Here is a 27,342-nt window from a genome sequence, read left to right as displayed (position 1 = left end):
CTTTGGGTTTCAGGAAGGGGAAAGCCATAAGGATTGAGATGCCCAGTCACTGACTGGAGTCACCCTGAATATGGACATTGGACCATAACCTATGGACTATTTTTAAAAGACTTTTGGCAACTACAAGCTCATCTCTACTATGTATCTGAACCTCAAGAATTGAATTCAAGTCTGTATGTATATGGATCTTTTAACCAACCCTCTCTCTCTTTTATTTTTCAATAAATTTTAGCTTAGTTAATAAGAATTGGCTCTAAGAGTGTATTTTGGGTAAGATCTAAGTTATACTTGGACCTGAGTATGTGGCTGACCCTTTGGGGTTTGAAGAGCCTTTTCTTTTATATGATGAGATAAGATTTTCAGTAATCATCATATTTGACAGGTGTGTCTGAATGGAGGCCTGAGGCTAGGTACTTTAAGGGAACTGCATTGTCTGGACTTCCGAATAACCAGCGAGGTACTACAGAAGTTGTTTTGTGCTGACTTGGTAAACCTAAGTACTGGAATAACCACCAGCTTCTGGGGTTGGTCTGCCCCGTTTTGTTTGCAGTTCACCCTAATTGAGTGACCTCAGCTGGCTCCCACGGGACAGCACCATCACAGACCATCAATTCATTTTGCAGAAGGCCTCCAAAGAGTCATCAGATGTCAACAACCCTCAGTCACCAGCCTGGATCTGAATCAGGCTCCATCTCCTATTGCCCAGACAGTCCCCAACAGGGTGACCAGATGTCCCAATTTTATAGGGACAGTCTTGATTTTTGGGTCTTTTTCTTATACAGTTTCCTATTACCCCTCACCCCCTGTCCCGATTTTTCACATTTGCTGTCTGGTCACCCTAATCCCCAGCCTCCTCCCACCTTGAATCTCCTCACCTGTCTGTGAGGGCCTGGCTCCAGCCCCCCATTGGGCGAGGTGGGCCTGCTGTGATCAGCTGATTTGGGCTGAGAACGGTCCCGGCTCCCGTAGCGGTCACAGGAATAGAAGCGCTGTTTTTCGGAGGAAGAGGAGGAGTGCAGCTTTCTCTCTTGGGACCTGCCTCGTTCTTGCTTCTTATCCTTGGAAGACGCCTCACCTGAATGTGCCACCAAAATAAAGTAATGGGTTGGGGGCTGCAATAACCATAGAAACATTCAACTTGGGGCTGAGCAAGTTCAAGGACTCTGAGGGTCCCATGTGGATCCTCTCAAATGGAACTCCCCCCCACACGTAGTGTAAGCCTCCCTGTTGGGCACCATTGCTCATAATGGGGGGAAACAGCCATAAAGGTCCCCCCTTGGGGGTACTGTCATCCAAGGGAGCTAACTGAGCTGGGGCATCATGCTCCCTACCAAGTCCCCATCCCCTCATCCTGACGCATGAAGAACAGCGGTTTGGGAGGAACAATCATCACGGTTCTGTGGTGTGAACGAGAGACGACAATGTGGAAAAGCCTTTACCGGCATCCCCATCGGCCAGCTGGTTGGGTGACCTGTCCAACGACTTCTGCTTTTTGTCTTTCCGTCGATGGCAGCGATGGTGATGGTGATGATGAGCCTGGTCTGGGGGCATGCGCTCCAGGGAATACTCGTACAGGTGCATGGCATGCGGGCGCTGCGGCGTCAGTGTGGAGATGGAGCGCTTCATGGGGCTGGTGTCTGGGATGGGCTGCAAAGCACAGGGAGGGAAGGGGGAGTGGGTGGGAGAGGGCAGAGATCACACTGCAGTTAATTGGGTGTCTTCCAGAATGGGAGAGTTTTGCAGGGCTGGGGTGAAGGGAAAAGACAGAAAAGGTTAATCAAACAGAATGGGAAAGGACAGAAGCAGTTGCACAATGAAACATTTAGTGCTAAATGTGTGGAACGAATGTAGTCGGCGATACCTGAATTGGGCTTTATTGTGAATTTGGTGACAACACAATTACTGTAGCCACAGAGGAATGCACATCATTTAACATCAACCCACAATACGCAGTGTTCATGTGAGTCATCAGGAACGACTAGGTAGGATCACAGGGCAGGCATGACATCTAAATGGTTCGCAAAGATAATATGCCGACGTTTGTTTCACCCAGTGCAATTCCAGAAACTACACTATTCCCAGTGCAATACCAAAAGAAATAAGCAGGCACACAAAAAGCAAGAAAATCAGTAATAATGCTGTGTAAGTGGGGCAGAAAGACAGGCCATGCTGTCCACTGGCTGTAGCAAAGGACTGGGACTAAAAGAAGGTGTTACTTCAGGCCTGGGCTAAGCCATTTGCACTGTATGAGTTCAAATATGTGAGTTGGCCTCCTTAAGAACATAAGAATGGCTATTCTGGGTAGACTAATGGTCCATTTAGCCCAGTATCCTGTTTTCCGACAGTGGCCGGTGACGGATTCTTCAGAGGGGATGACCAGAACAGGGCAATTATCCAGTGATCCATCCCGTCATCCAGTCCAAGCTTCTGGCAGGCAGAGGTCTAGGGACACGCAGAGAACGTGGTTGCATCCTTGACCATCTTGGCCACTGACGGACCTATCCCCCATGAACTTCACTCATTCTTTGTTGAACCAAGTTATCCTTTTGGCCTCCACAACATCCCCTAGCAACAACTTCCACAGGTTGACTGCGTGTTGTGTGAAGAAGTACTTTTTTATGTTTGTTTTAAACCTGCTGCCTATTAATTTCATTGGGTTACCCCTGGTTCTTGTATTATGTAGACAAGTAACTAACACCTCCTCTATCATATCCCGCCTTCCCTGGGGAATAAACTGCAACAAAAAGTTAAAACTAGGGAGACAAATTCTCCTTTCAGTAAGACTGGTGCAAGCCCACTGATTTTCCATGGGGTCACACGGCTTTAATGGAGGAGACTTTGGCTCAGAACGTTCATTTAGTGCTGCATTTTTTTTCCTTTCGAGTAGGAGAGAAAGAAATGGTCCTTTCTCTCCGCCTCCAATGTCTTCTTCACTCCATGCAACCAGCTGCCTGTAGGAAACATCATATGCTATGGATAAGGCTAAGATTTTTTCACAGTTATTTTTAGTAAAAGTCACTAACAATGACAAAAATTCACAGAGCTTGTGACTTGTCCGTTACTTTACTACAAATAACTGGGGGCAGGGCAAGGTGGGGGGGAGGAATGGAGTCCCATGGGGGGACTGAGAGGCCAAGTCCCTGTGACAGTGGGGGGCACAGCCCTGACTTCAGTGACTGCAGCGGAGGACACAGCCACAGGGGCACACAGTCCCTACCCCAGAGCTGGCCCAGCTGCATGACAGGGGTGTGCAGCCCCCACTGCAGCCCCCGGCAAGCCACGGCCACGGGGGGGGCACACAGTCCTGGGAAGCTGCAAGTAGGGAGCACGGTGGGGCTTTGGTGCACGATCCCGGCTGCAGCCTCTGGAGTGGGGCTGGAGCTGCAGAGTCCTGGTTCCAGCCAGCCCCAGTTGCAGAGCAGGGACGCACAGTCCTGCCTTCTCCTGGAGTCCTAGAAGTCACGGATGTCCAGTAAAGTCACAGAATTCGTGACTGCCGTGACCTCCGTGACTAAATCATAGTCTTAGCTATGGATCATATTGTTGCTGTGGGAAAGGGAGCTTCTCTCCTCACACCTGCTGGGGGTCCTTGCAAATCCATTGGGGCTCCCCCTGCTGCTTTTCAAGATCTTGTAACCACCCCTCTTCTGGCTGGTGAAGGCTAGAGGGGATTCCCTGCAGATATTAGCCAGTGCCAATCCTTAGCTGGCTACAAGCCTTCCAGTTCCTCTCTTCACCACATTCCCAGCTTGGGAACAAATGACAAGAACTTTGCATCAAATACAGGCTTCCTGCAGGCAATGTTGAGCCTTGTCCCTAGGCCAGCGCCAGACCTGGCCTCGGTGACCTCCCCCTTTACAATCTCAGTGTCTCACCAGTGCAATATAAGGAAGACTCCATTGTCTATTGACAATGGAGACTTCATTACACTCTCCTCCCCCTATCCCCACTGCCACCATAGCCCCAGCCCTGTCTTTCTAAGAACAGCAGCTCCCTTCTCCAGAGCATTTCACCTGTTGCCAAGGTGCTGCAGGAGAAAAGGCAGATCCATCATGATGCAGGTTCAGAGCCACAAGGTGGCTGAAGGGGAGATCGGTGAGAAGAGGACCACTCGGTATCCCGGGAGGGCCTCAGGAGACAACTTCGTGGTTTTGTGAAGAACCGAAGTGGAAATCCTGCTGAAACTCTCCTGGAACTTGAGCCCTTAGCATGGTGGTAGGACATGTGCACAATAGTGCCATGGGGCAAGTGCTGGGGTAACTGAGAGGGGTAGCAATGTGCTTTGAGTTTTGGTCTCTCTCTACTTTGCTGTGGTCTTTGCTTGCACTATCATGACTGCTCCCAGCTCAGCTCGAGACCTGTCTCCTGCCCAGCAACCGCTGACAAAGCTCCATAAATGTCAAGAATCTGTTTTTCTTTTCTTACACTTTGCTTGTCTCCAGTTGTTCTGTGGCCCTGCTTTATGGATGTGCCAGCCACTCTCTAGAGGCTCTGTTGTGTCTACTGATTATTCAAAAGGAACTTGGTAGAGAAGAGACTTCTACCCACAGCAGTCTCAAGTCTCATGGATGTGGACTCAGGATTTCTCTCTGTCCCTTTGGTCCTATGCATGACATAATGCTCCCTCCTCCTCCTCCTATGTGTGCCTAAAATGACAGCTCTAGCAAAGCATTAACTTTGTTCTGTTTAACCTTTCTATCTACTCCATTGTAGGGCTGTTCTGGTAGTTGTTCTTTTAACTGGTGGTGCCACTTTGTTTGCATACACTGGAGTTGGAGTATCTGCTGCCCCCTGATATTTGCATATTATTAGGCTAGCTGGTATGCAATTATTTTTAATGTAAAGACCCCATTCATTTCCTCATGGGTAGTGTCAGTGATGGGGTTTCTTATCTCACATGCCAGGGAGCAATCTGAGCAGAATCTTTCTTCCCAGCAACTCAGCCAAACCTTGATCCTTCCCATCAGCCTCCCAGGTGGAATGTTGTTGCTGGGAGCAGCACATAAGCACTGGGAAGGCACAGACTGGGCACCGGGGATTAAGATCTGGCCAAGAGGACTCTTTCCAGGGTGCGGTGATGCTGCAGCCTATTGAGGAGCAGGGCAGTTTTGGCTGCAACTTTTGAACAGGAGTATTTAGAGTTACTGTAAAGGGACAGGAATTGGTTGGACGGCTAACGCTCTCGCTGTCCAGTCAGGAAGATGGCTCTGGTGAGTTGTGCAGGTTTGTAGTGGTGAGTATTAGATGAGACGCCCAGTGGGGAAAGTAAATGAAATACTTTCCTAGTGGATTGTATTTTCTAAATGGACAACCTACCCTAAACTCTCAACGACTGAGGGACAATCCTCACTCATTGCTGCATTTGCGTTCCACAACCAACTCTCTGTATAACTTTTCATGAGTGATGGACCTGAATACTTAGATGCTAACATCTAAACTGTATTCTTAAATTTGTTCACCTACATTTGGGTTATTGCTGATTGTGCACTATATGTACCTTATGACTTTAAAAACAAATTTTGTATTTGTGGATAATCAAAGCACTATACCCAGATGTACAGACACTCCTTTCTTAACCTGTGTACTATGTACCTTTTAACATTAGCTTTAATAAACAAAATTTAAGTAAGGGGCAAGAGAAAGGAGGCAATGAGGATCTCCGAACAGGGGACTGGTAGGTTATTCAGCCCATATGGACAAAATGCTGGATAAAGGACAGCACCGCTTGAGCGCCCTCTCTTGGAACTCACAAGTGGGCTTTCCCCACTCTGGAGCTGTCCATTTTATAGGGCCTTCAGGAGATGTACCTGTCTTAAGTAGACAGAGCTCTGTATTTAAGTCACCAATAGAGCAAACAACTGGCCACAGTATAATTTATGTCTTATTTGTTTCCTTCTCCATTGCCTGCTTTGTACCTTCTTCCACGCTGCCCCCTGTGCATGGAATGACCTCCCAACGCCAGGTCCCCACACTTACTATTCAGAGCCAGGAAATTTCTTTTTTGGGGGGCTGAGGGTAAGGTAACAACACTGCAGGTTTGACATGCTGAGATCTGGGAAATGACAGATCTTGGCCAGGAAGTAAATGCAGGAAATCCCCTCATCCTAAAAACGCAGCTCAAGACCTTAAATTAAGCAACCTGATAAGCTCCCTCTGCCCAAAGGAACTGTTGCAAAGGAAACGACAGGGAGGGGCAAAGACTTTCCAAAAAGAAGCCAAGTACATAGGAAACAAACCTTCCTAGGGCCTGATTCTTCAGTTGTTCCCTTCAGGTGCGACCCTCTCCCCCCGTGCCCCGAAACTAACGAGAGATTGATTAGAACAGTTTCTCTGCCTATACCACATAGACAGGTATATTCCTTCCTGGAGGCTCTCATTACCACCTACACCCCAGGTACCTCTATCCTGGAGCTGGAGATGTAATTGCCAGTACACATGCTAGGTGTGATTGAGATAGCATGCTAAACATTGCAGTGCAGCCGTAGCAGCATGGGGGGTAGGAGAGGCTAGCTGCTGGAGCACAATCCCATCCGGGACCCTTGTACGTACTCGGGTGGCTAGCCCGTCTCTATTGTTAGTGTGCTAGCCCCATCAAACCTAGCATGATTATATCTATGCAAGCAGGAAATGACACCTCCAGCTCGAGTGGAGACATTCGGGGAGAATACACCATAGCCTTTGACAGGTTCGTTAGTTTCTCATTCATTAGCAACCCTTACTGTTTTCCCTTATGACATTTTTAGCCAACAAGGCAATACAAACACACACAAGGTATCACAATATGCAGCATGCAACTGTGGATCAAAGGAACTGCCGTGAACTGAAGCAGAGGGAGACCACAGCTGCATCTTTACAGCACCAGAAAGTAATCCAAACAAGGAGTGTCGGGGGGGGGGGAGGGAGAGAAGGGGGTTAGTGACTGTTAATTATTGCTTAACAACAATTGAATAGGATACAACTTAGTGCAAACTACATACTGCCAGGTAACTCCCCGGTGACCGTGTTTTGCTCCTCTGCAAACAATTCGGACAAGATGAGAGAGAATATTTGAAGCAGCCATTGTCAGACATCACGGCAGATGTGCAGCAGACGAGATGATGAGACGGGAGGGAGGGTGACCGGAGGAAAGGAAGAAAGCAAACGGGGAGGGAGGAAGCGAGATCGGTAGCGTGAAACGATAAAAGACGGGAAACGCAAAAGGACAGAGACATGACAGGCAAACAGAAAAGGGGATGAATGAAAAAAAGAAAGGAAAAAGATTATTGTTAATAAAAGTTAAAAAGAAATTAAAGTTTGGGGAGGAACCAGAAGTAGCACATAAAGGGCAGGGGGGAGGGCACAGAAGGGGAAACACACAGAAAGGACATCAGTTATTCTGCTGAAGCTACAAGCACTAAAACATTACATCATTAAATGAGGTTAGATCTGTTCAGACACCGTAGGCCTGATTCATAAATAAATGACACAGCATTAATGCAGGGAGGGTGTGCACTTCGCTCTGGGCAACATGCTTCTCCCGAGCAAGAAATTCACTCCCTGGCTTCGATAATGGCGTCCCTCTCATGCCCCTGTTTGCTCACAGGCTTCATCTGTAACTCTTTGTTGGGCAAATGGAGGCACTGATTTGTTTTGTTTTTTTTTTAAAAAAGAAAACTACAGGAGAAGTTGAAGGAGTCTCCTGTGGGAAAATGATGGGTCTACGGGAGAGCCCAGGAGCAGTCTGGCAGATTTCATCTGTTCTGCTGGAGGGATATCTGTGGGCCTTGGGGCTTTTCAACCTTGGACTGTGATTTTGTCAGTTCTCATCAGTTAAGCAAGGCTGGGATTGGTCAGTACTGGGTATGCAGTTTTCCAAGGACTGCCCAAGTGCTACAGGTGACCTCTTTTCCTGTGAATCAGTGTATTAAACTGGAGCAGTGTGGTGCTGGGAATGCTGTGGTGCTGGAGGGACTATCCTTTATTTTAGTGTCTTGTGGTCATGAAAAAACTCATGCAATTTCTGTGTTAACCCCTGAAATTTCCCAGGAAGTGATGCTATTAAGTGAAATGGCTACTAAGACACAGCTGCTTTTCAGTGGTGGGTGAGGGATCCCTATGCATGTGCAGTGGTCTCCATTAAAATCTATACTTTTACCTTTGCAAGCATCAGCAAAAATTTTATTGGCAACCACTGTTTACATACACAGTCCTTAATGTGCTTTGGGATTCTATAGGCTGAAAAGAGCAATGCAAATATAAAGTTAGTGTTAATATTGCATTGAAGAAAAGGATCAATGCCCAACACTAATGCCCAAGGAAGAGTTGTTTTTAGGGTTCGTATGCTGAAATTGTTTCCATTAGGAATGGCTTTAGGTTTGGTAGAACCTGGCACAAGTCTATCCCATCAGGGTAGCTCAGCTTTCGGGGCTTGGGGTGGTTGGTTTTAAGCAAAATAAATAGAGTTTCTGAGAACACAAAGAATTCTGGGAGATGGAGTCTTATACAAGGATTTCCTACAGTCTCGGGGAAAGGTGTTCCTTTCTGAAGGTAGCACAGAGATCCAGTCAGCAGTGCAGTTGGTGTCCTGATCCAAGCTGGCTGGCATACAGACAGTCAGGACGGAGGACATATCTACTGGAGGTGCTGCTCATCAGTTCTAGAATTCAGCACACCTCCCACATTCTGTCTCGCCTGTGGAACAGCACAGTCACACGTGACTCACTCATTATTATATGAATCAGGCAATTTGAGCTAAAGAGACACAACTAGTCATGGCAAGATGGAGATGTTCTAACACATAACAGGCAGCATGGTGATCGGAGAGTGTCTGGAGGACATGTCAGCAATGCACCTGTGAAATGCCCAGAAGTGATTTGAGAAACCCGTGTTGTCATGTGCCCCATGAAGTGCACAGGGGTAGTCACAAAGTTGCTCTGAAGGCGACCTCTCGTGACAAGGCTTCCTTGCAAGGCACCATCAGGTAAGCAAAGGAAATAAAGTCTTAAGCATCATATTACCAATCCACCATACAGTGCACTACATGCTAAACCTAGCTGGAGGGTGGAGGAGGAGAGCCTACAGCACATTTCATATATAAACCAGCTCATCAAAAAGAAACATGCAGCTTATTTTATTCCCAGGGCTATGGACATACCCCACCACGAACTCAGGGCAGTGACGTATGCATATTATATGCAAGGTTTTGGAATACACCTCTGCAAACCATAGAGTGACTCCTTGTAGGTCGTAACATATATTTTCAGCTAGGCAGACATCAGAATAAATGAAGTGTTTTGCCCAGAGAGCAGAATTTCTTTTTTGCTGCCTGTATAAGGGGATGGAGACAGCTGGGGGAACAGCACTGTGTACACAGCATCCCAATGATCAAAACCACAAAGACTGCTCAAATTTCTGAGCCTCCTGCTCCATCAGTGTCTCTTAAAGAAACAAACAATCCATCAGTCACTTTAAAAAACAACATGACACGAACAAGAGAGAACGTGCTGAATGCTTGACTTACTGTAAGTTTTCCATTGCCAGTAAAGTCTCCCTCCCTCACCTGAGTTTCGGCGGCCAGACGCGGCATGGAAGCCGCCCGCCCCTGGCTCTCCAGGCCAGGCTGCTGTTCTCCGTTGGCCAGGGTAGGGCTGATTTCTCTCATTTCTACAACCTGATTGAATTGAGAAATATTTTCAGAAGCAGGAATATAAATGTCCATTTAAAGCAATCGCTCTGCCAGGCTTGTTCCAGGACTAAGACAAACTGCAGGGTTTCTATTTCATCTGTGAGGATTTACGGCTAGTCAGAGATACCAGCCTGATAGCCCTGGTGACCGAAGGTCACTATTTATCTACAGAACTAGCTCAGCCTGGGGAACACTGGTGTACGCTTCCCCACACTGCCCTGCCAGCATGCCTCAGCGTGGACCCCTTCTCAGCATAGGTCAGTCTCCACACCGCACTCAGTCAATAAGGGAGCCAATTAGTGCCAAATATGGTGGTGCTTTTTACAGTACGGCCCGTCGATACGTCTGATAGTCACTGAAGAGCCATCGTCTAGTAAACACTCACAGTACCTATTGACCTGGGCTGGATTTGAATAGGTGACCTACAATTTAAAGACTCCGTAAACCCATCACACTAGTCCCTCAATCCTCCTTTGAGTGTTTGGTTTCTGATTTCCTCCTCGTGGCTAATTTCCCCTACTCCAGCTTCTCTAGTTCTAAAAAGTTTTGCTATGAAAATGACACTCACTAGAAGGAACAGTCACAGCCCTGCCCCACTTAACACCCACTCTGCAGCCGTGTCCACCTCTGATCAAGTATCGATGATGCTAAACTAATCCCAAATTCTCTTTTCTTCCCCTGCCTGTCACCTGAGCACCAATTCCAAGCAGCTCCAACAGCCAATGAGATCCAGGTCTGGAAATTTTCTACAGATTTGTCGTCAGCTGAAGCCTCAGTGAGGACTCAGATAGGCAGCACTGCAAATGGAAGGCCCATGAAGCAAGATATAAATTGGATACACTAAGCCAAAGCCACCGCAGCCAGTCCCAACAATGCCTCTGAAAGAGACACGAATGCGAAGGCCTTCTTCAACCACGTTTCCTGTTCTCCAGTAACATTGATCTGTCTAGCGACTTACACAGCTACTACCTGAGCGCTTCACAATCACCAGTGGTTTTTAGCCTCACACCTCTGTATGGCAAGGGACAGATGGAGAAGCCAGGCACAGTGACTTGCTCAAGGTCACACAGCAAAATTTGTGGCTGAGCTGGGAATTGGACCTAAGACTCCTATCTCCCAATCCAGCCCCCTAGCCATGAGATCATTCTTCCTTCCCCATGCTCCCATTTGGAATAAGCCTGAATCCGCCACATACCCAAGAGGGCCATCTGCCAAAGAAAGTGTTACAAAGACATGAATGGGTCAGATTCAGTTCTCAGTTACACCCAAGCAAGACTTTTGCAACTAACAGAGCAATAGTTGGCCTAAAACATGTATGGGGAGCTGTTTGGCAGTCAAAAGGAATAACTCGCTTGACACCTATGGAGACCTATTGCATTCTGCTCTATCTTCACCTGTTTGCTTGTCCGCTCAATGGGAATTTCCTCCGAGCGGCCTCGTTCAAAAGCTGGTGTCCTGGTTTCATAAAACACATCCTGAGTCCGCTGAGTCCCCCACGAAACAGACTCCTTGATCCCGCTCTCTGGGGCTGGCCTGGTGCAAGGTGAAGAGAAAAGGTGAACTGCTGTGCTAGGCATTGCAGTTGGATTTATTTAAAGTGCTCAGAAGCAGTCTGGGGACCCCCCCGCTTCTCAAGTTGTGTGACTGGATGGGGAAGCGGCTGGTGAAGCTAGTAAACTGCAGGGTTCTTGAGCTTTGACTGACAGATAATTTCCACATTCACCCTGAGGATCTCAGGAAGAACATGGAAACAAAACCAATCTACTTAAAGGGGGAAAAAGCAACTTGTTTTCAGTGCTGTAGGAAATGAATTCTGGCACTGATGCAGAAGACCAAACTTTTCTTGCAGATCACATGTTGCTAAAGCTGCATCAGAGATAAATTTACCCCTAGGTTTTTACAGTTATACGTTTATTACAACCATATTTCCTCCTACTGGTTATTAATGTATTTCTATCTCAGAGGTCTACTGTTGAATGGCATGAGTGACCCAGACAAATCTAACACACAAGGAGAGCAGGAAATAGAGAGGGCAGTAGGGGACAATTGGCATGCATATTGTGCAGAGATTGTACTGTCTGGCTGCAGGAAACGAGGGCCAGATTCTTCTCAGTACCATGCATGGAAACTCCCACTGACGTTAAGTCCTCTCATGTCCGGGGGGCATTCTTTGGCTCCAAGACTCTTTAGAATTAGTGAACGTTCACTGGGCAATTTTTGCAATATTCCAAGCTCCTAGAGCCTGAAAACACAAACTAGCAATGGTGGGAACTTACGAAATGCAGACTGCATAAGAGGGCTGGCTCAAATATGGAGGAATCCGAGAACTATGGAGAAATCACCTTGGGGGGCCACCTCAGTCAAAGGTAATTGTGGGAAGCCCAGGGAATACTCACAATGTGCCCCCATTGTTGAGCGAGGTGCAACTTTTCTGGCGGAGGAATGCTTTAGCGTGGTTGAACACCAGAGGCTGGGTTTGCTCCAGGGTTGCTTTCAAGGGGTGGAACAACGACACTGGTCCAGTCTGCAAAGCATAAAGAGAGGGCATCCATGAGAAAGCTACAGCTGCTTGGAGAACATGGGGTGTGGTCTTTCCTAGTTGCGTTCTTAATGGTGTCCACATTATTAAACCCTCTTCCAAGATCACAACCAGCACTAATTGCCCCCTTCACTCGCATTCTCTATGTATAGGCCACATGCTGCGAGGGCCACCTGGACCTTAAAAGTGGTCCCAATGTATCAGGGATGAGGCACGTTGCAGGGAAAGTATAAAGGAAGCATGCATTGCCACTGTCCTTGCTGTACACATTCTGTGGGCAAACAGAAGAATATCACAATCCAGGGATGTCAATCTGGCACCTTAGGAGGAATGGTTTTAGCTACATATCAATTTTCAGATCTAACAGAATAAAATGATATGGTCTTGAGTCAACCTCAAAAGGTCCCACAGCTTAAAGGGTCAGGTGCTAACTCAGATCTCAGTCTGGGATACCGAGTCTCATACTGAACATCGCCCTGAAGCCTACTAGGTGCTTGTTATTTCAGGAATTCCCAAGGTTTCATCCCAAGGCCGTGTTTCTGATTTAGGGCTTCATGATACCAATGAAATTTACTCATCATCCTGGCTTGGCGTTAACTGAGTGACCCTATGACCATATTATACACTTTATGGATGAAATCCTGGCCCAATTCAAGTCAGTGGGAGTTTTGCCACTGATTTCAGTATAGCCAAGATTTTATCCTGTGACCTTAAGATGTGAACATGGACACAGCATGGAGATCATTCCTGCAGTTCCTATTCAGTCACAAGCCCTTTCGAAGTCATCGGGAGCTGGGTTTAAATTCTGGGTACGCACCTCAGGATTTAGCCCAATAACAACATGCTGTGCTTGTGAGCTGTGCAACAATTATTGCAGCAAAAGTAAGGCTCACAGTAGTGATAAACAGGGACAGACAGACTAGTGTGGCTACAATAAGAATCAACCCAAACCTTGGCCCCAAACTCAAGCCAAATCTTTCTCACCGTTTGCATAAAATTTTCATTCATTGTTTGTTATTGTTGATTGCTGACACCTGACCTGATCTTGGAGGGACTACAGTTTTGGGTAGAATATAACTTATCTGTAAAGCATGCTTATAGACATAATAATGGAAGTTACTGAAGCTGAAACAGCAAGTAGAAAAACCCAAATGCATGTATTAAAAATAGGCTCGGCTATAGGCCTTCTGCTTTGAGCGTTAAGGGCTTAGAGTCAGGCCTCGTAGACGTCGGCAGTCAGCATAAGTTTGCACAAATATTATGTACTTGACCTAAGCTTATGAAATATGTGCTCGACATAGGGTTAAATACAGCAATCTGTATTTTGTGATAGGTTAGCAATGCGTCTAGGGATAAAGAGATAAACCACAAATGAAGAGATGGTAGCATCTTAGGGGCTTTTTGCAATAAAAGTTAAGTGCATTGATATACCAAAACTATTGGGAAAAGGACTCACATTAACTGTTGGAAATGTAATTATGGTCAACTGGAATATCACATGTGGACAACCCGAACCATAAAACTGGTCTCTCAGAATATCAAATATGAGTAGGGGGCTGAGACTTAATTAGATACGGTCCCAGATGTATGTGGGTGGAATGGAGAAAGGTGCATAAAAGATTGTCAAATCCATTCCTAGCAGGCTCACCAGGATGACAACATGGGCAACCAGATAGGAAGCCTATAGACCAGCACCTTCCTCATGCGGTAAGTGGCACAGTGAGCACCACTGATTTTTCTCCTATCTTTACTGTAATCAGTCTCCATGATGTCATAAGTATGTCAATCACCATAAATCTGCATAATCTGGGAAGTTTTGTTATATTTATTGTGCTTTCTTTTCTTCATCTATAAATTCCAATTACACTTGCCTGTATTACCTAAAACACATCAAGTCTCTATCTGTGTGTCCCACACTCAACCACAATATCTGTGTAGCCATCTGGGGGAAAAACGTGAGTTAGTGACAAGTGCAATCTCACACTCTCAACATTTACCAGGCTATTTGTGCCTCGGCCCTCTCAGTTCTGGCCAGGATAGGACGAGAAGTGCCCAAAAAACCATGGGTGGAGATATTTTCAAGGGGTAAAATTTTCAACAGTGCCTAAGTTCTATTTTTCAAAAGTGGCAGCACTTGGGAGCTTAGATCGCACTGACTTTCAATGGCTCTTAGGTTCCCAAGGGCCTAAGCACATTTTACTGTTTTTGAAAATATTACTCGTAGTCACTTATAAGAGCCTAAATCTCATTGACTTTTAATGAGACATAAGCTCCTAAGTCACTTAGGTGCTTTTGGAAATTTTACCCAAGGTATTTCCAGCTCCACTGAAATTAGAAAGGGTTAGAAACTAAATGAGATTTTCCACTTCCAAGATGCTTCGACAATTCAAAAAGGCTTGGAGAAGCATCCCAAATTTCAGGTGCTGGATGGAATGAGACCGCTAGACTTTCTGGGATTTTGTCATTGCTAGTACAAAGGACCATGAGTTGCGCAGGCACCTTGGTGGGAGTGAGAAGAGGGAACAACGTCTTGCTGCTGGGTACCTGGCAAAGACCTCCAGATGGCTGATGCACTTGTTCCCTGCTGTTTTTATTCTGCTTGTAGAAGTCGAATATCATGAGAGCAGCATAGACCTTCCCCACAGTCATTTCGTCAGCTGGATTAGGAAACGGGCGGTGAAATGCAGAAAGGGAAGTCAGATGGAGAGGGGGAAAGGTGCACAGGGAGAGAAGGAACAGGTGTTAGAAATGGAAGGAAAGGGAAGAAATTATTTAAATAGGGGAAATGTCCGATGGACAAGAAAAGCAAGTAAAAAGACATATAAGACGTCACATTAGAAGTGGAGAAGGAGGAGGAGAGAGAGAGAAAAAAGAGGAAGAGACACGGTTAGAACAGGCTTCTTCAGCTTAGCAATTTTCCTCTTCCTTCATTCTCTCCCCGACCATTGTTGCCTTTCCTCTCTCTGAGGGTCACGGCACCCCGCTTTTAAAGCCATCCACCCACTGAGCTTTGCTCACTGCTGAAAATATTTAGGGATATGTTACAGGAAGGGTGCCGTAGGCAAGTAAAGCCGTATGGTGGTGTAAGAATGGGAGACAGAAAAGAACGTTTAAATTAATACCAGATCTGCAGCCGGTCTTCTTATCATCAGAAAGGCCTTATTTTTCTTTCATTATATTATCATCAACAGGAGAATAATGGACTAATAAACATTTAAATGGTATTTCATTTTTCCAGATGGCTTTTTTGTTTGTTTTTGTTTTACAGTTCTACCACTGACCTCTCCCTGTCGCGCAGCTTAGCACCATACCTTTCTCAGTTACAGCTGCCCTGATTGGACGGGGCTGTTTCTCATTAATCAGCAAGCCAGGGGATTCAGAGCCCTTGCTTTTGCCAATCAAGAGAATTTCAAACTTTCCATTTTCTCAACACACTCCCACAGGCCATCCTTAGGGGAGATTAAGCCTTTAGTACCAACCCCCCCTTCCTATTACATGGGCTCTTTGCAGCCTTGAACATCCTTCTCTTGACTTTTTTTTGGATGCAGACAGAACCCAGATGGAAGAAATTGCTCCCCTGACCTGCAGGAGCCAGACTGGAAGCAGATAAAACTACAGGAAGCAGGACTGCTGGATGACAAAGAAATCTCTCTCGAAGAGGCTGGACAAGGCATTGCTATATTCTGGCCACTATGTTCTATCTTGGTCCACAATTCAATGAATCTACTGGCTCAGCCAAGAGGCACTAGGACATACTGTTTTGAGACCCATGCTTGGAAGTGACCTGGGATTCTTACTATGGAGGGATAGGGACACGGGGCTGTGAGCATTCCAGAAGTGACACTTGGAGGAAACTCGAGGCAGAGGATGAAATGGGCTTCTGTACTGTGTTATCTAGACTGCGGTGCACACCGAGGGTTGGCTCTGGGCACGAGAGGGAAAGAACCTGGATTTCTGTGGCTGCCTGGAATGGGCTTTTGGGTTCACATCTCTGCATTGCTTCTAAGGGGAAGAGGAGCCTTACTTAGCACTTACGTTTATGGGGAGGCACCAACAAGTCCAATGTCTTCTGGGACAGATTGGGCCAAACCAGAGAGATCTCTTTCCTCAGCTCCGCATCACACTGGTGCTGCTTCACACCCGCTGGGCAGGGGGCAAAAGAGGCAAATGAAGCTGAGAGCAAACGACTAGACGTTGCACACGCATGTTCCTCATTTGTACCTCAAATGAACGAGCAAGCTGCCATATTGAAAGATTCTGTCTTTTCCAAACCCATTCCCCCACCTTCTTCCCAGAACACCGAGTCAGGATCAGCTTCACCACTGATATTAACGGCAGCGCCAGCCCTCCCCACTATGAACCAGCGTGTGAGTTCTGGAACGGACTCAGTCTGACCAGTACAATATTTCAGGGACCGGTTTGATCTGGTGTCCACACCCATGGGATGCACGGCCACTGTTACCCTGTAACCTGAACAATCTCCTTCTCTTTTAGACTTGTCACATCATTAGCAGCTTCCGAAGGATACAGCAAAGACACAGCAGAAAACAATCTGACTATGAAATAACAGTGGGCTTGAGCTATTACATAAACGATCTCTCCCCATGCGCTCCCCTTTCCCCCTCACTGGGGTGAGTGTGGTGGGGTGGCACACATACAAAAAATTAAAAGACAGTTATACATCATCATCATCATCAAATAACTGCTATAAAATGAAACACAAGGACAGCGAGAACGTTAAAAAGGCCGAAGTGGGTTCTCGACATGCGAACTGAGAATGATTCAAGTATTTATGAGATAACAGGCTGGTTCCCAAGTGGCTAAACTGCCCAGTATGAGGCTGAGTAATTTATCTCTATGACAGAGATGGATTTTCTAAGAGAAAAGCAAAGGGAGGAGACTATTATCGCTCTTATAACATGGCTTGGAGCATGTCACCTGCCACGCTGCATCTCATGGGCTGCTTACGGGGCTGTTTGTCCTACCAGCCACTCTCAATCACATTTGGCAGGAGAAACCTTAAAATTCAAACCAACCAGGTAATGGTGGGTAAGGCCAAATCCAAAACCTCAAATCCATGCCCCTGACTACCTGTACCCCCCTCAAACCCCCTTCTGTGGAAAGTGGCCTATTTGCTGGTTCCTGTTTGCATTTGGCCAAAGGTCTCGCAGACAGTCACCCTCAATGAAGTGACTCGGCCTGACCAATCACCAGTGAAATGTAAGAAAATGATATGGGATCTCTGGGCTCGACTGTCCCCTTCACACGCAGGCTTATTAGTTTGAAGGAAGGTCCTGGCCCCTAAGAAATGAGACCGTACTGAACACATGCTTTAAAGTTACATGGTCAGAACCTCTGCTGGTTTCAGTTACCCTAGATCCATTGGACCATAATATTGTGTCCCCTACAGCAGAGGTCTCCAAACTGTGGGGTGTGCCGCCCCCACAGAGAATGTTTGGGGGAGCACGGCTGGGGCCCAGACCAGCCCCTACAGGTGGCGGGAAGGGAGCATCATCCAGCTCTGCTCCTGGCCCCAGCGCCCAGGGCCCCAGCTGCCGGCTCCATGCCTGGGGTCCCAGCTGCTGGCCTCAGGCTTCAACTCTGCTCCCAGCCCTGCCCCCACCTCCAGCCATGTGCATTGCGGACAGGAGTAAGGGCGGGGTGCAAGGTAAAAAGTTTGGGGACCACTGCCTAGAGCAATTTTCACCCCATCATCTCAAAGTGCATTTATGAGCGAAAGCATCCAGCCCTACTACGAGCTAAGTAAGTATCACAAAGAGGTTAAGGCATAGAGCCTCAGAGGTATTTAGCCTCTTCACTCCCATTGATTTGAGGCCTTCAATAACTCAGACACAGGTTAGGGGTTTGATATAGGAGTGGGTGGGTGAGAGTCTGTGGCCTGCATTGTGCAGGAGGTCAGACTAGATGATCATAATGGTCCCCTCTGACCTTAAAGTCTATGATTCTGTGAATAGGAGTTAGGTACCTAAATGCCTTTGGGCAAGTCATGTAGACCGAGATCCTCAGTCTCATTCAGTTAGCCAAGAACAGAATCCACTTCTTCTGACTCCCAGTCCTGCATCTGAACCACAGGGACATGTTTTGTCTCCCTTTCGGTTGACATTATATGTGACCGTAAAAGAGCTCTGGCCATTTCCATTCTGGCTCTGGCTCCAGCGGAAGCCACAGCTTTGAAGGTCGATTAAACAGGCTAATAATCCAAGGTAGAATTTGAAATATTTTATTATATTGTATTGTTTAATTGGGAAGCCATGTATCTGGCCTGATTAAGCATTCAAATAATTGAATTTAATCTCAGAGCATAATATAGGTCAGAGCTCGCAGACTCGCGGCTTCCATGCCAGCAGACAGGACCATTAGCAGGGAGAGGTTTTTCTTCTGACTGACCTGGCTAAGGCAATAAAACCTAAGGAGTCAGGGTTGTTTTTTTAAAAAAAAAAATCACAACACTTGGTCCTTGCCTGGCGCTTTTCATCTCAAAGCCATTGACTCAGGAGAACAAGCCACGTTCTCCATTCACAAAGCTGTACAGAGCGGATACACATTGCGGGTACATCTGCACTGCAGCCAGGAGGTGGAATTCCCAGCTTGCACAGATCAACGCGCTAGCTCTGCTCCAGCTAGCAGGCTAAAATTAGCCAGGTAGCTGCAGCTGCACAGGTGGCGGTTCGGGGTAGCTGCTGCACAGTTCCACCCACCCATTTGGGTACGTTCTCAGGCAACCCAAGCCGCCAGCTGTGCTGCAGCAGCCACGCCCATTTACATCAATGTGGGCTGAAAATTACACCGCTCAGCTGCTGTGTAGACTGAGTCAGAGCAGAGCTGGGGTCTCCCAGTCCAAAATCCATCAGTCCACCTTCCCTTTTAGGAGGTGGAGGTAATCGGAACTCCTCCCTCCATGTCCCCTTCCATTGGCTTAGCGGGCTGGCCCTCTCTGCACAATAACCCGGCTGCAAGCTAGCTTCTGAACTTATTCTCACATGCGCGCACGTCTCCCTCTCATCTCCCCTCTCACCTGACGCAAGTTTGATATCTAGAGCGGTCCGGATCAAGGCCATCAGCGTGGAAGTGAAATGAACCGTTAAGTCCGGGTCTGAGATCGGCATGTTCATCCGCACCAGGCGCTGAGGAACCAAGCAGAATTACTGTCAGTACCAGCTGGCGCTGTCCCTCCCCCACCCTCCATGCTGCCCCTTCTAGGGTGATCATCCATCCCCCCGATTCTTACAATAGCAAAACCACAAGTATGTGCAATTGGGAAACGCTAACCGTTCGTGTGCTGTTTGTTAGGAGATGCAGCCTTGCCCCTGGGGAGGGTGGCTTCTTTTCCGGAATGCTGCTGAACCAGAGGGCTCACTGCAAAGTTCTGAGACTGGGATTTGCCAGCATTCATGCTGCCCTCAGAGGAGTATATTTTGTCTTGAGCTGGATCAATCTGATCTCCCTTGGCAACATCCCATGGCAGGACCTACCATCCTAGCCTAATCTCCCACCATGTGAGCTCCAGGGGTTCTGGTTCGGGCAACAGAAGCACAGAGGCAGCTGAGGCCTTCTCTCAGCTATCTTCCCGGTGCTACTGATGCTTCAAGCAAACCAGTCACACCCTGGGTGTGTATGTCCAAGAAAAGCCACTCAGTCAAGGTCACCGCCAGGACCGGCTTTAGGAGGTGCAGGGCTCAATTCGAACAGTTTCGATGAGGCCCCAGCATGGATGACTTAAAAAAAAAAAAAAAAAATAAAAAAAAACACGTGGGGCTTCTACTCACTGGGCGGTGCTCCAAGTCTTTGGCGGCACTTCAACGGCAGGTCCTTCACTCACTCCAGGTCTTCAGCGGCATTGAAAGACCCACCGCTGAAGTGCCGCTGAAGACCCGGAGTGCCGCCAGGTGAGAAATTAAAAAGGCGCCTCTAGCCAGGGAAGGGATTCTCACTGGGCGCAGGGCCCGATTCGGGGGAATTGGTGGAATAGGCCTAAAGCCGGCCCTGGTCACTGCTGGCCAGGCAAGAGGCATAGGGTGACATGGCACATTAAGGAGAACACTCCACATCTGACTCCAACTACAGGCGTTACCTGCTCCACAGCGAGGCTACAGCACAGAGGCAAAGAACCACAAGCTGGACCTGGCAGCCTCAAGCCGGTCTGAAGGGTGAGTAGGTCGACACTGCAGAGACAATTCCCTTCTAGGGTCAGTGAGCGCAACGCCACCGCAGTGTGTGTAGCTGTGCCTGTTGATCCCAGCTGTGCATGTGGCCCTGCATTTATACAGAGTTCTGGGAGACATGACATGCCCTGAATGTGCACACAGTCACACTGCTGTCTCACCTCACGTCTGTAAGGAGACTGGCATTCCTGAGCGCATCAGAGAAGGGGTCTGACCTGCCACGCGCACGAGGGCTGCTCCCAGCTAAGGGAGAGGGAGGAGCTCTGTTATGACAGACATATTGAACTCTTTTCTCCGACCCTCTCCTGCAGATACCCTGCAATCCCAGAAGAGCACTGTAGCGCCTCCTCCCCTTGCTGTCAGCTACGAACTCCCATCCAGTCCATATCAACGCCATGGCCAAGTAGCTGGAAGGGGTCCTTTTATTGAGGAATGCAAAGCCCTCTCTTTACCCTTTCCTCCTGGCAGTGGAGTGTGATGCCCACACAAAGCTCCAGCTCCCACCCTTTGATGGGCAAGTCACAGTGTCAGAGTGACTCTTTCCAGATTCTACCTAGGGATCTTGAGGTCCCATGGGAATGCTTCCTCCATCATCCAGGATTAGACTCCCCAGGCCAAATCAATCACTGTGTCACTCGAATGAAGTCAATGAGATTGCACCAAGTGTGCCACTCTGGCCCATCAGCTCTTCCTGCTTTTGAACAAGCTGGCTGGTGGAGCAGTAAGTGATCACTAGAGGCCCAGTCCTCCAGGCTAGCTGATAACCTGAGCACTGTTCAGTAAGGACTGATTTCTCCTTCCTGGGGAAATGACAATTTCCCAGCTCCATATGCTGTTCAGAAACGTCCTAAACTGGAGCCAAATCAGACAAGCCTCTGCATTTCTTTGCTCAAAGATTTCATGCAACACAAGGAAGTTACTGGTTGTTATCTGTAGAGTTATTTTATTTTTTTGATCCTGTGAAAGGGGTTTGCACAGGTTGGTAGAACCCAAGCATTAGGTAGGTTTGCATCCCCTGCACAGGGTGGATTTCATCCCTCGAGAGTGCCATCTGGAAGCTGCTTAGGCTGTTATTTTGATCACTCCATGGAAACCTTCTCTTTGTTTAACAGAAGTTCAGCACTTTGCTAAGGGCATTTAAGTGGGTTCTTTGTGATTCTTCACCATGCTGAAGATATTTGTCCATAAAGGGTTGCCACAGCTGCGTGTGCACAGAAAGAGCCAGACTGGAGCTAGGCACTGGATGGGCTTGCCGGGGGGCAAAGAACCAGCCTTCTGTCTGCATCCTCTCATCTCTGTGCTCTCCTACACACAGGGGCAGTGTCTTTCTAGGAACTCCTGGGGTGCAAAGCACTCCACCAAGGACACGGCTCCACCCCCTCTGCTCCAGTCAACATAGCTGGCCAGATGCACAAGGGAGAAAGTGTTGCAGCCCCCTACAGGGAGGCACCACGAACGCACTCCTCCCTCCTCGTGTGCGCCCAACAGTTCCAAGAGGAGCTGTGCTGGAGAAACCCTATTGAAGCCACGTCCACCCTAATTGAACTGGCCTCATTAGCACTGACTCCCCCACTTGGTAAGGCAACTCCCATCTTTTCACGTACTGTATATTTATACCTGCTTACTGTATTTTCCACCTCATGCATCTGATGAAGTGGGTTTTAGTCATGAAAGCTTATGCCCAAATGAATTTGTTAGTCTCTAAGGTGCCACAAGGACTCCTCGTTGTTTTTACTGATACAGACTAACACGGCTACCCCTCTGAAACCTATAGAAAATGTGTCCCTTTCTGCCTAAAACTCAAACACTTCCCAGGATAAACTGAATCTGGATTCAGATCTAGACACCATTTCCTTGCCTTATCTCCAACCACTGCAGAGAGGGAGACTAATAGTTTCAAAGGTGCCTAAGTGATTTAGGAGCCTACATCTCTCTCTCTTTTTTTTTTTTTAATAAAGTGATCTGGACACGTAGGCCTGGTCTACACTTAAAAATCAGATTGAACTAGCTACATGGCTTAGGGCTCTGAAAAATGTTGATCCCTGCAAGCTGCAGGTAGGCTGACCTAACCCCAGTGTAGGTGCGGCTAAGGCGATGGAAGAATTCCATCTCGCAGAAGTGTATTAACTACATTGACAGAAACTCCCCTTTTGTCGATGTAGGAAGCACCTACGTTAGGTGCTGCTACAATGGTACCCCTGCAGCACTGTAGCTGTGCTGCTGTAGTGGCTGTCGTTAGACAGGCACCTAAGTCTGGATAAAAGCCAGTGGGAGTTAAGCCTGGTCCATACACAGTTTTTGCACCAGGATAGCTACGGCAGTGGAGGGTGTGATTATTTTCTACCTGTACAGTTGTACTGGTACAATCTCTTGTGTGGATGCAGTTATACCTGTATAAAGCGGCTTTACGCTGGCATAGTTTATTCCCCTTCCCTTACTGGAGTAAGCGATATCACTAGAAGCACAGTTATTCTGGTATAACTTTGTTCACACTAGGAGGGTTTTAATACTTTAATGATGCCACTACAGTTAAAGTGCCACAACTTTCATGTATGGACAAGGCCTTGGGCTCCTAAATGGCTGGCACTCTTGGAAATGGGACTTAGGTAGGGTGACCATATTTTCCCAAAGGGAAAACGGCTCACCCCTGGGCCCGCCTGAGCCCGTTTGCTCTTGCCAACTGATGATCAGTTTTCTCAAAAAAGTCGGGAAGGCCAGGAGAGGGCCTAAAAAAGGGACTGTCCCAGCCAAAAAGGGACGTATGGTCACCCTAGATTTAGGCCACATCTACACTAGAGACTTTGCAGCAGCCAAGCTGTACCAATGCAGCTGTGCCACTGTAAGGTCTCCCAGGTAGCCGCTTTGTGCCGACAGGAAAGAGCTCTCCCGTCGGCATAATCAAACCACCCCCAACGAGTGGCGGTAGCTGTGTCTGCAGGACAGCATCTCCCGCTGACATAGCGTTGTCCTTGCCGGTGCTTCTGTTGGTGAAACTTATGTCACTCAGGGGTGTGTTTTTTCACACAATTGAGAAACAGAAGTTAGAACAACAACAGTGCTAGTGCAGACATGGCCTTAGGCTCCTAAGTCACCCAGGTGCTTTTGAAAGTGTTACCCAGAGTCTTTTATCAGAGACTCCAAAGCTGAGAATAGGACTCTGCAGGGGTCTTGCTGCTCAGTCCTCTGCTCTAGTCATTCAACTGTTCTTCGTAGAAAAGGACAGGACTCTTACTTGAATATTTCATCCTCCTTTTCCACCATCAGGGGAAAAAACAGTTTGGACTCTTTGTGGGGGAAATCGCAGAAACTGGATTTCCCAGTGGTATAAACTGAACATTGACTTAGGAGTCGCATCAAACGCAACCACAGAGAGGGTGGAACTGAGGTAAAAATGGCTGAGCCTGATTCCCCTGTTCACTTCTAGAAGCGCAAACTAGGGTACATCTACACCACAGCTGGTAGCGTGCATCCCAGTTTGGGTGGATCCCATCTTTTTGTGCTGACACACTATAAACAGCAGCAGAGTGGCCGCTCAGGCTAGGTGCCCAGCCACGGATGCCGGGTGTCGGGTGAAACTGTACTCGGGGCAGCTAGTCTGAGCTGCTGCCTGTGCCACTTTGGCCACACTACTGCTTTTAGACTATTTTAGTCTGACTGTCTGCTTGTGCTAGGAAGCACCCAGGCAGCGGCTCTGTACAGGTAACCTAGGAGTAACTCGGGTGACGTCAGTGGAATTGTACCAGCATCAAACATCATGGGAGAAATCCAGCCTGTCCTGTTTAAACCACACCGGTTGCTTAAGGAAACTGGACTGTTACACGTGCATGTGCTGCATCTGATCCTCAATGAATAACTCCCCTCATTAGCTTCATCAGCCCTCAACCTCAAACCCTCCCTGCTGCTTGTGTAGCAATGGGCCGAGGGCTACACACACAGCGCCAGCTGCCACAGAGGAGTGTGGGAAGAGCTAAAATAAATACTCGATCGCTCAGGGAAACTGGCCAGCACTCGGAAGGGCAGGGATGGGTGTGGTAGGACTTTAAACACTATTCTGAGCCCTGCTAACATACAGTGGGGCTGGGGCATCCTTTTGGCACATTATCTTTGTCTCTGGTGAACAAGCACTGGAAAGAGCTGAGACCACCCCATTCATTTTACGTGTTAGGTTCTGATCCCACGTCTACTGGGGCGAAAGGCTTGTGCAGCAACCCACTCTGCCCCCTACAGGTTTAGTTTAGTAATCAGTGAGCTAGGAGACACCAGCCCAACCTAACAGAACTCCCTTTAAAACAAGGACCAGGGGTGCTCCTCAGTGTATTGACATGAGGGATAACGAAATCAAAGCTGAGAGTTTCCTCCCCATGTAATTCAAAGGCAATATCAAATGCTGGCAAAGCTCCACACGTTTTGTCTGTTCAATGGTGTAAAACCGAAGCGCGGCTTGGTTGGAATATCCTCCTTCAGCACGCCAAAGGTTAGCACAAAGGCAGTGTGTTCAATGCAATCCAATGGTTAACTTACTGAAAGAGCCCCACTGAATCCTACTTCAGTGAGAGAGAGAGAGAGACAGAAGAGATGGAGAGAGAAAGAAGATGCGTGGAAATAAAGACCAAGCAGGTGAGAAATAATTCCTCATAGGAGAGCTCCATCCTCCTGAGAACTGGGACTGCAAAACCTGGCTCTCCCCATGGACCTAGCACAGTTAACTCCCAAGGGGAGCTGTGCTCATGCACAGAGGGCAAAATGTAGCCCAGACTGTGACCTGACAAGGCACCACTGCACTGAGGCCTTTCCTCGCAAGTTTCAATCAGTGCTGATGGGATTTTGGAGGACAGTTTTCAAAAGTGAACTCTCCAAGGGCACATGTAGCCCTGTGTATCTGCACACACAAACAGACGTGTGGTGCAGCCGATTAACTGAGCAAACGGACACTCACGTGTACATGCAAACCGGTGTTCGCTGGGTGCAGTGCTAGCGAACCACCTGGATGTGTGACCCTCCATATTTATTCTGTGTCCCATTGTAACCATACTGCTGAGTAGCAGAAGTGATGTGACTGACTGCCTTGCCTTGCGGAGTCCTACACAGCCGTGACAGCCATACATTACAAACTAATCGGATGACCTAATGCTAACACCTCTAGAGTGACCAGTATGGGTTATTTCTGATTGGACATGTTATCAATACATGCCAGCCATGGCACTGAAAGACAAGAATAACTTTTAGACTGTGCACAGCATTTTTCATCTGAGGATCTCAAAGCACTTTACAGATATTCATTCGGAACTAAAATCTGGCTGTTAACGTCAGAGGTGGTGTAGTAAGTCCAGCAGACTCAATCAGACTCCCTCCCGGGGGAAGCACGAGCTAGCTCCAGCACCACTGCAACGTGTGGTACAATCATGGCCCTCCACACCCAGCCAGGAGAAAGGATAGACAAGACCAGGGCCCTTCCCTCTGCCATCCATCCAGAGCTGGTGGCAAGGATCAGTGTACACGCCCTCCAATGGGACTGTAGTAAGCCACTGAGCAAGGAAAGTCTCTTTGCACTCCCTGCAATGCCTTGCTCACTCATGCACATTTCGACCATGAACCTCACTCCTCCTGTCTGAGGCAGGTTATTATTGTTCCCATTAGGGAGGAAAGTAAAGTGACCTCCACGAGATCACAAATAGAGTCAATAGCAGAGCCGGGAACAGAACTCAAGAGTCCTGACTCCCAATCCCCTACTTGAATGACTCCTTCCCAAAGAGCAGAAGACAGGATAGCAACCTGTAATGCACATGAATAAAGTGCTCTCAGTATCTCTCAACAGCAAGATTTGAGTTTATCACAATGGTTTTAAATCATCTACTTAGAGCAGTCACCCCTTTCTGAATGCATCCCTGGAGAAAAGGAGAGGAAAAACCAGCCCTTTTCTAGGGTCGATTCCCCTTATTTGGGGGCTACCCACTGTCATGCTGAATAAACACTCAGGGGCCAGGTTTGTTAGGAGAGATGCTTAGTCCTGTCACTGACTCCACCAGTACCCAGCTCAGCATAAGTCTGCTCAGGCTTCTAGTTCTAGTTCTAGTTCACACTGGACAAGCTGATTCATATTGTCTTATCTGGCAACAGAAATAGCAAATATCTCTTTAAAGTAACCTTTTCCTCCAGTTATAGCACCTGGCCGTCTTTAATATGTGCCAAATATTTATTTTTTTCTTCCTCCCAGTTAAAAGCCTCATCTACCTGCAATGCTGCTAGGCCCTGCCACACAGAAATCATAGAATTGTAGAACTGGAAGGACCTTGAGAGGTCATCTAGTCCAGCCCCTGCACTCACAGCAGGACTAAGTATTATCTAGACCATCCCTGACAGGTTGTCGTGGAATCTCCATCATTGGAGATTTTTAAGAGCAGATTAGACAACATCCCTAGGCAATGTATTCCAGTGCTTAACCACCTTGACAGTTAGGAAGTTTTTCCCAATGTCCAACCTAAACCTCTCTTGCTGCAATTTAAGCCCATTGCTTCTTGTCCTACCCTCACAGGTTAAGAACAACAATTTTTCTCCCTCCTCCTTGTAAATTTTTTTTATGTATTTGAAAACTGTTATCATGTCCCCCCTCAGTCTTCTCTTCTCCAGACTAAACAAACCCAATTTTTTCAATCTTCCCTCAGAGGTCATGTTTTCTAGACCTTTAATCATTTTTGTTGCTTGTCTTTGGACTTTCTCCAATTTGTCCACATCTTTCCTGAAATATGGTGCCCAGAACTGGACACAATACTCCAGTTGTGGCCTAATCAGCACAGAGCAGAGCGGAAGAATTACTCCTCATGTCTTGATCGCAACAATCCTGCTAATACATCCCTAATACATCCCATTGCTTACAGTTTAGGGGCCTGATTTTCAAAGGTGCTGAGTGTTCAAAAGTCCCACTGCAGTCCATGAGAGCTGTGTGTGCTCACCACTTC

The 27,342-nt window shown here is 47.5% G+C and overlaps 1 protein-coding gene across 9 annotated transcripts in view; it reads right to left on the bottom strand.

Annotated features, from left to right (window-relative positions):
• CACNA1B (calcium voltage-gated channel subunit alpha1 B) overlaps positions 1-27,342 on the bottom strand; it is a 521,426-nt gene that overhangs the window by 9,564 nt on the left and 484,520 nt on the right. For 5 of the 9 annotated variants that reach the window (XM_032765199.2, XM_075060701.1, XM_075060702.1 and 2 more), the window contains 8 exons: positions 19,240-19,348; positions 16,239-16,346; positions 14,703-14,860; positions 12,061-12,188; positions 11,059-11,197; positions 9,500-9,649; positions 1,440-1,647; positions 876-1,075 (listed from right to left, as the gene is read on the bottom strand). In XM_032765199.2, coding sequence (XP_032621090.2) covers positions 876-1,075; positions 1,440-1,647; positions 9,500-9,649; positions 11,059-11,197; positions 12,061-12,188; positions 14,703-14,860; positions 16,239-16,346; positions 19,240-19,348 — 1,200 coding nt within the window. The remainder of the gene's footprint in view (positions 1-875; positions 1,076-1,439; positions 1,648-9,499; positions 9,650-11,058; positions 11,198-12,060; positions 12,189-14,702; positions 14,861-16,238; positions 16,347-19,239; positions 19,349-27,342) is intronic. The other 4 variants (XM_075060705.1, XM_075060703.1, XM_075060699.1 and 1 more) reach the window with 3 other exon arrangements.

Source organism: Chelonoidis abingdonii, chromosome 24 (genome assembly GCF_003597395.2).
Source record: "Chelonoidis abingdonii isolate Lonesome George chromosome 24, CheloAbing_2.0, whole genome shotgun sequence".
Lineage (NCBI taxonomy): Eukaryota > Metazoa > Chordata > Testudines > Testudinidae > Chelonoidis > Chelonoidis abingdonii.
Note: the sequence above shows the minus strand (reverse complement) of the source record. Positions and strands in the feature narration are given on the sequence as shown.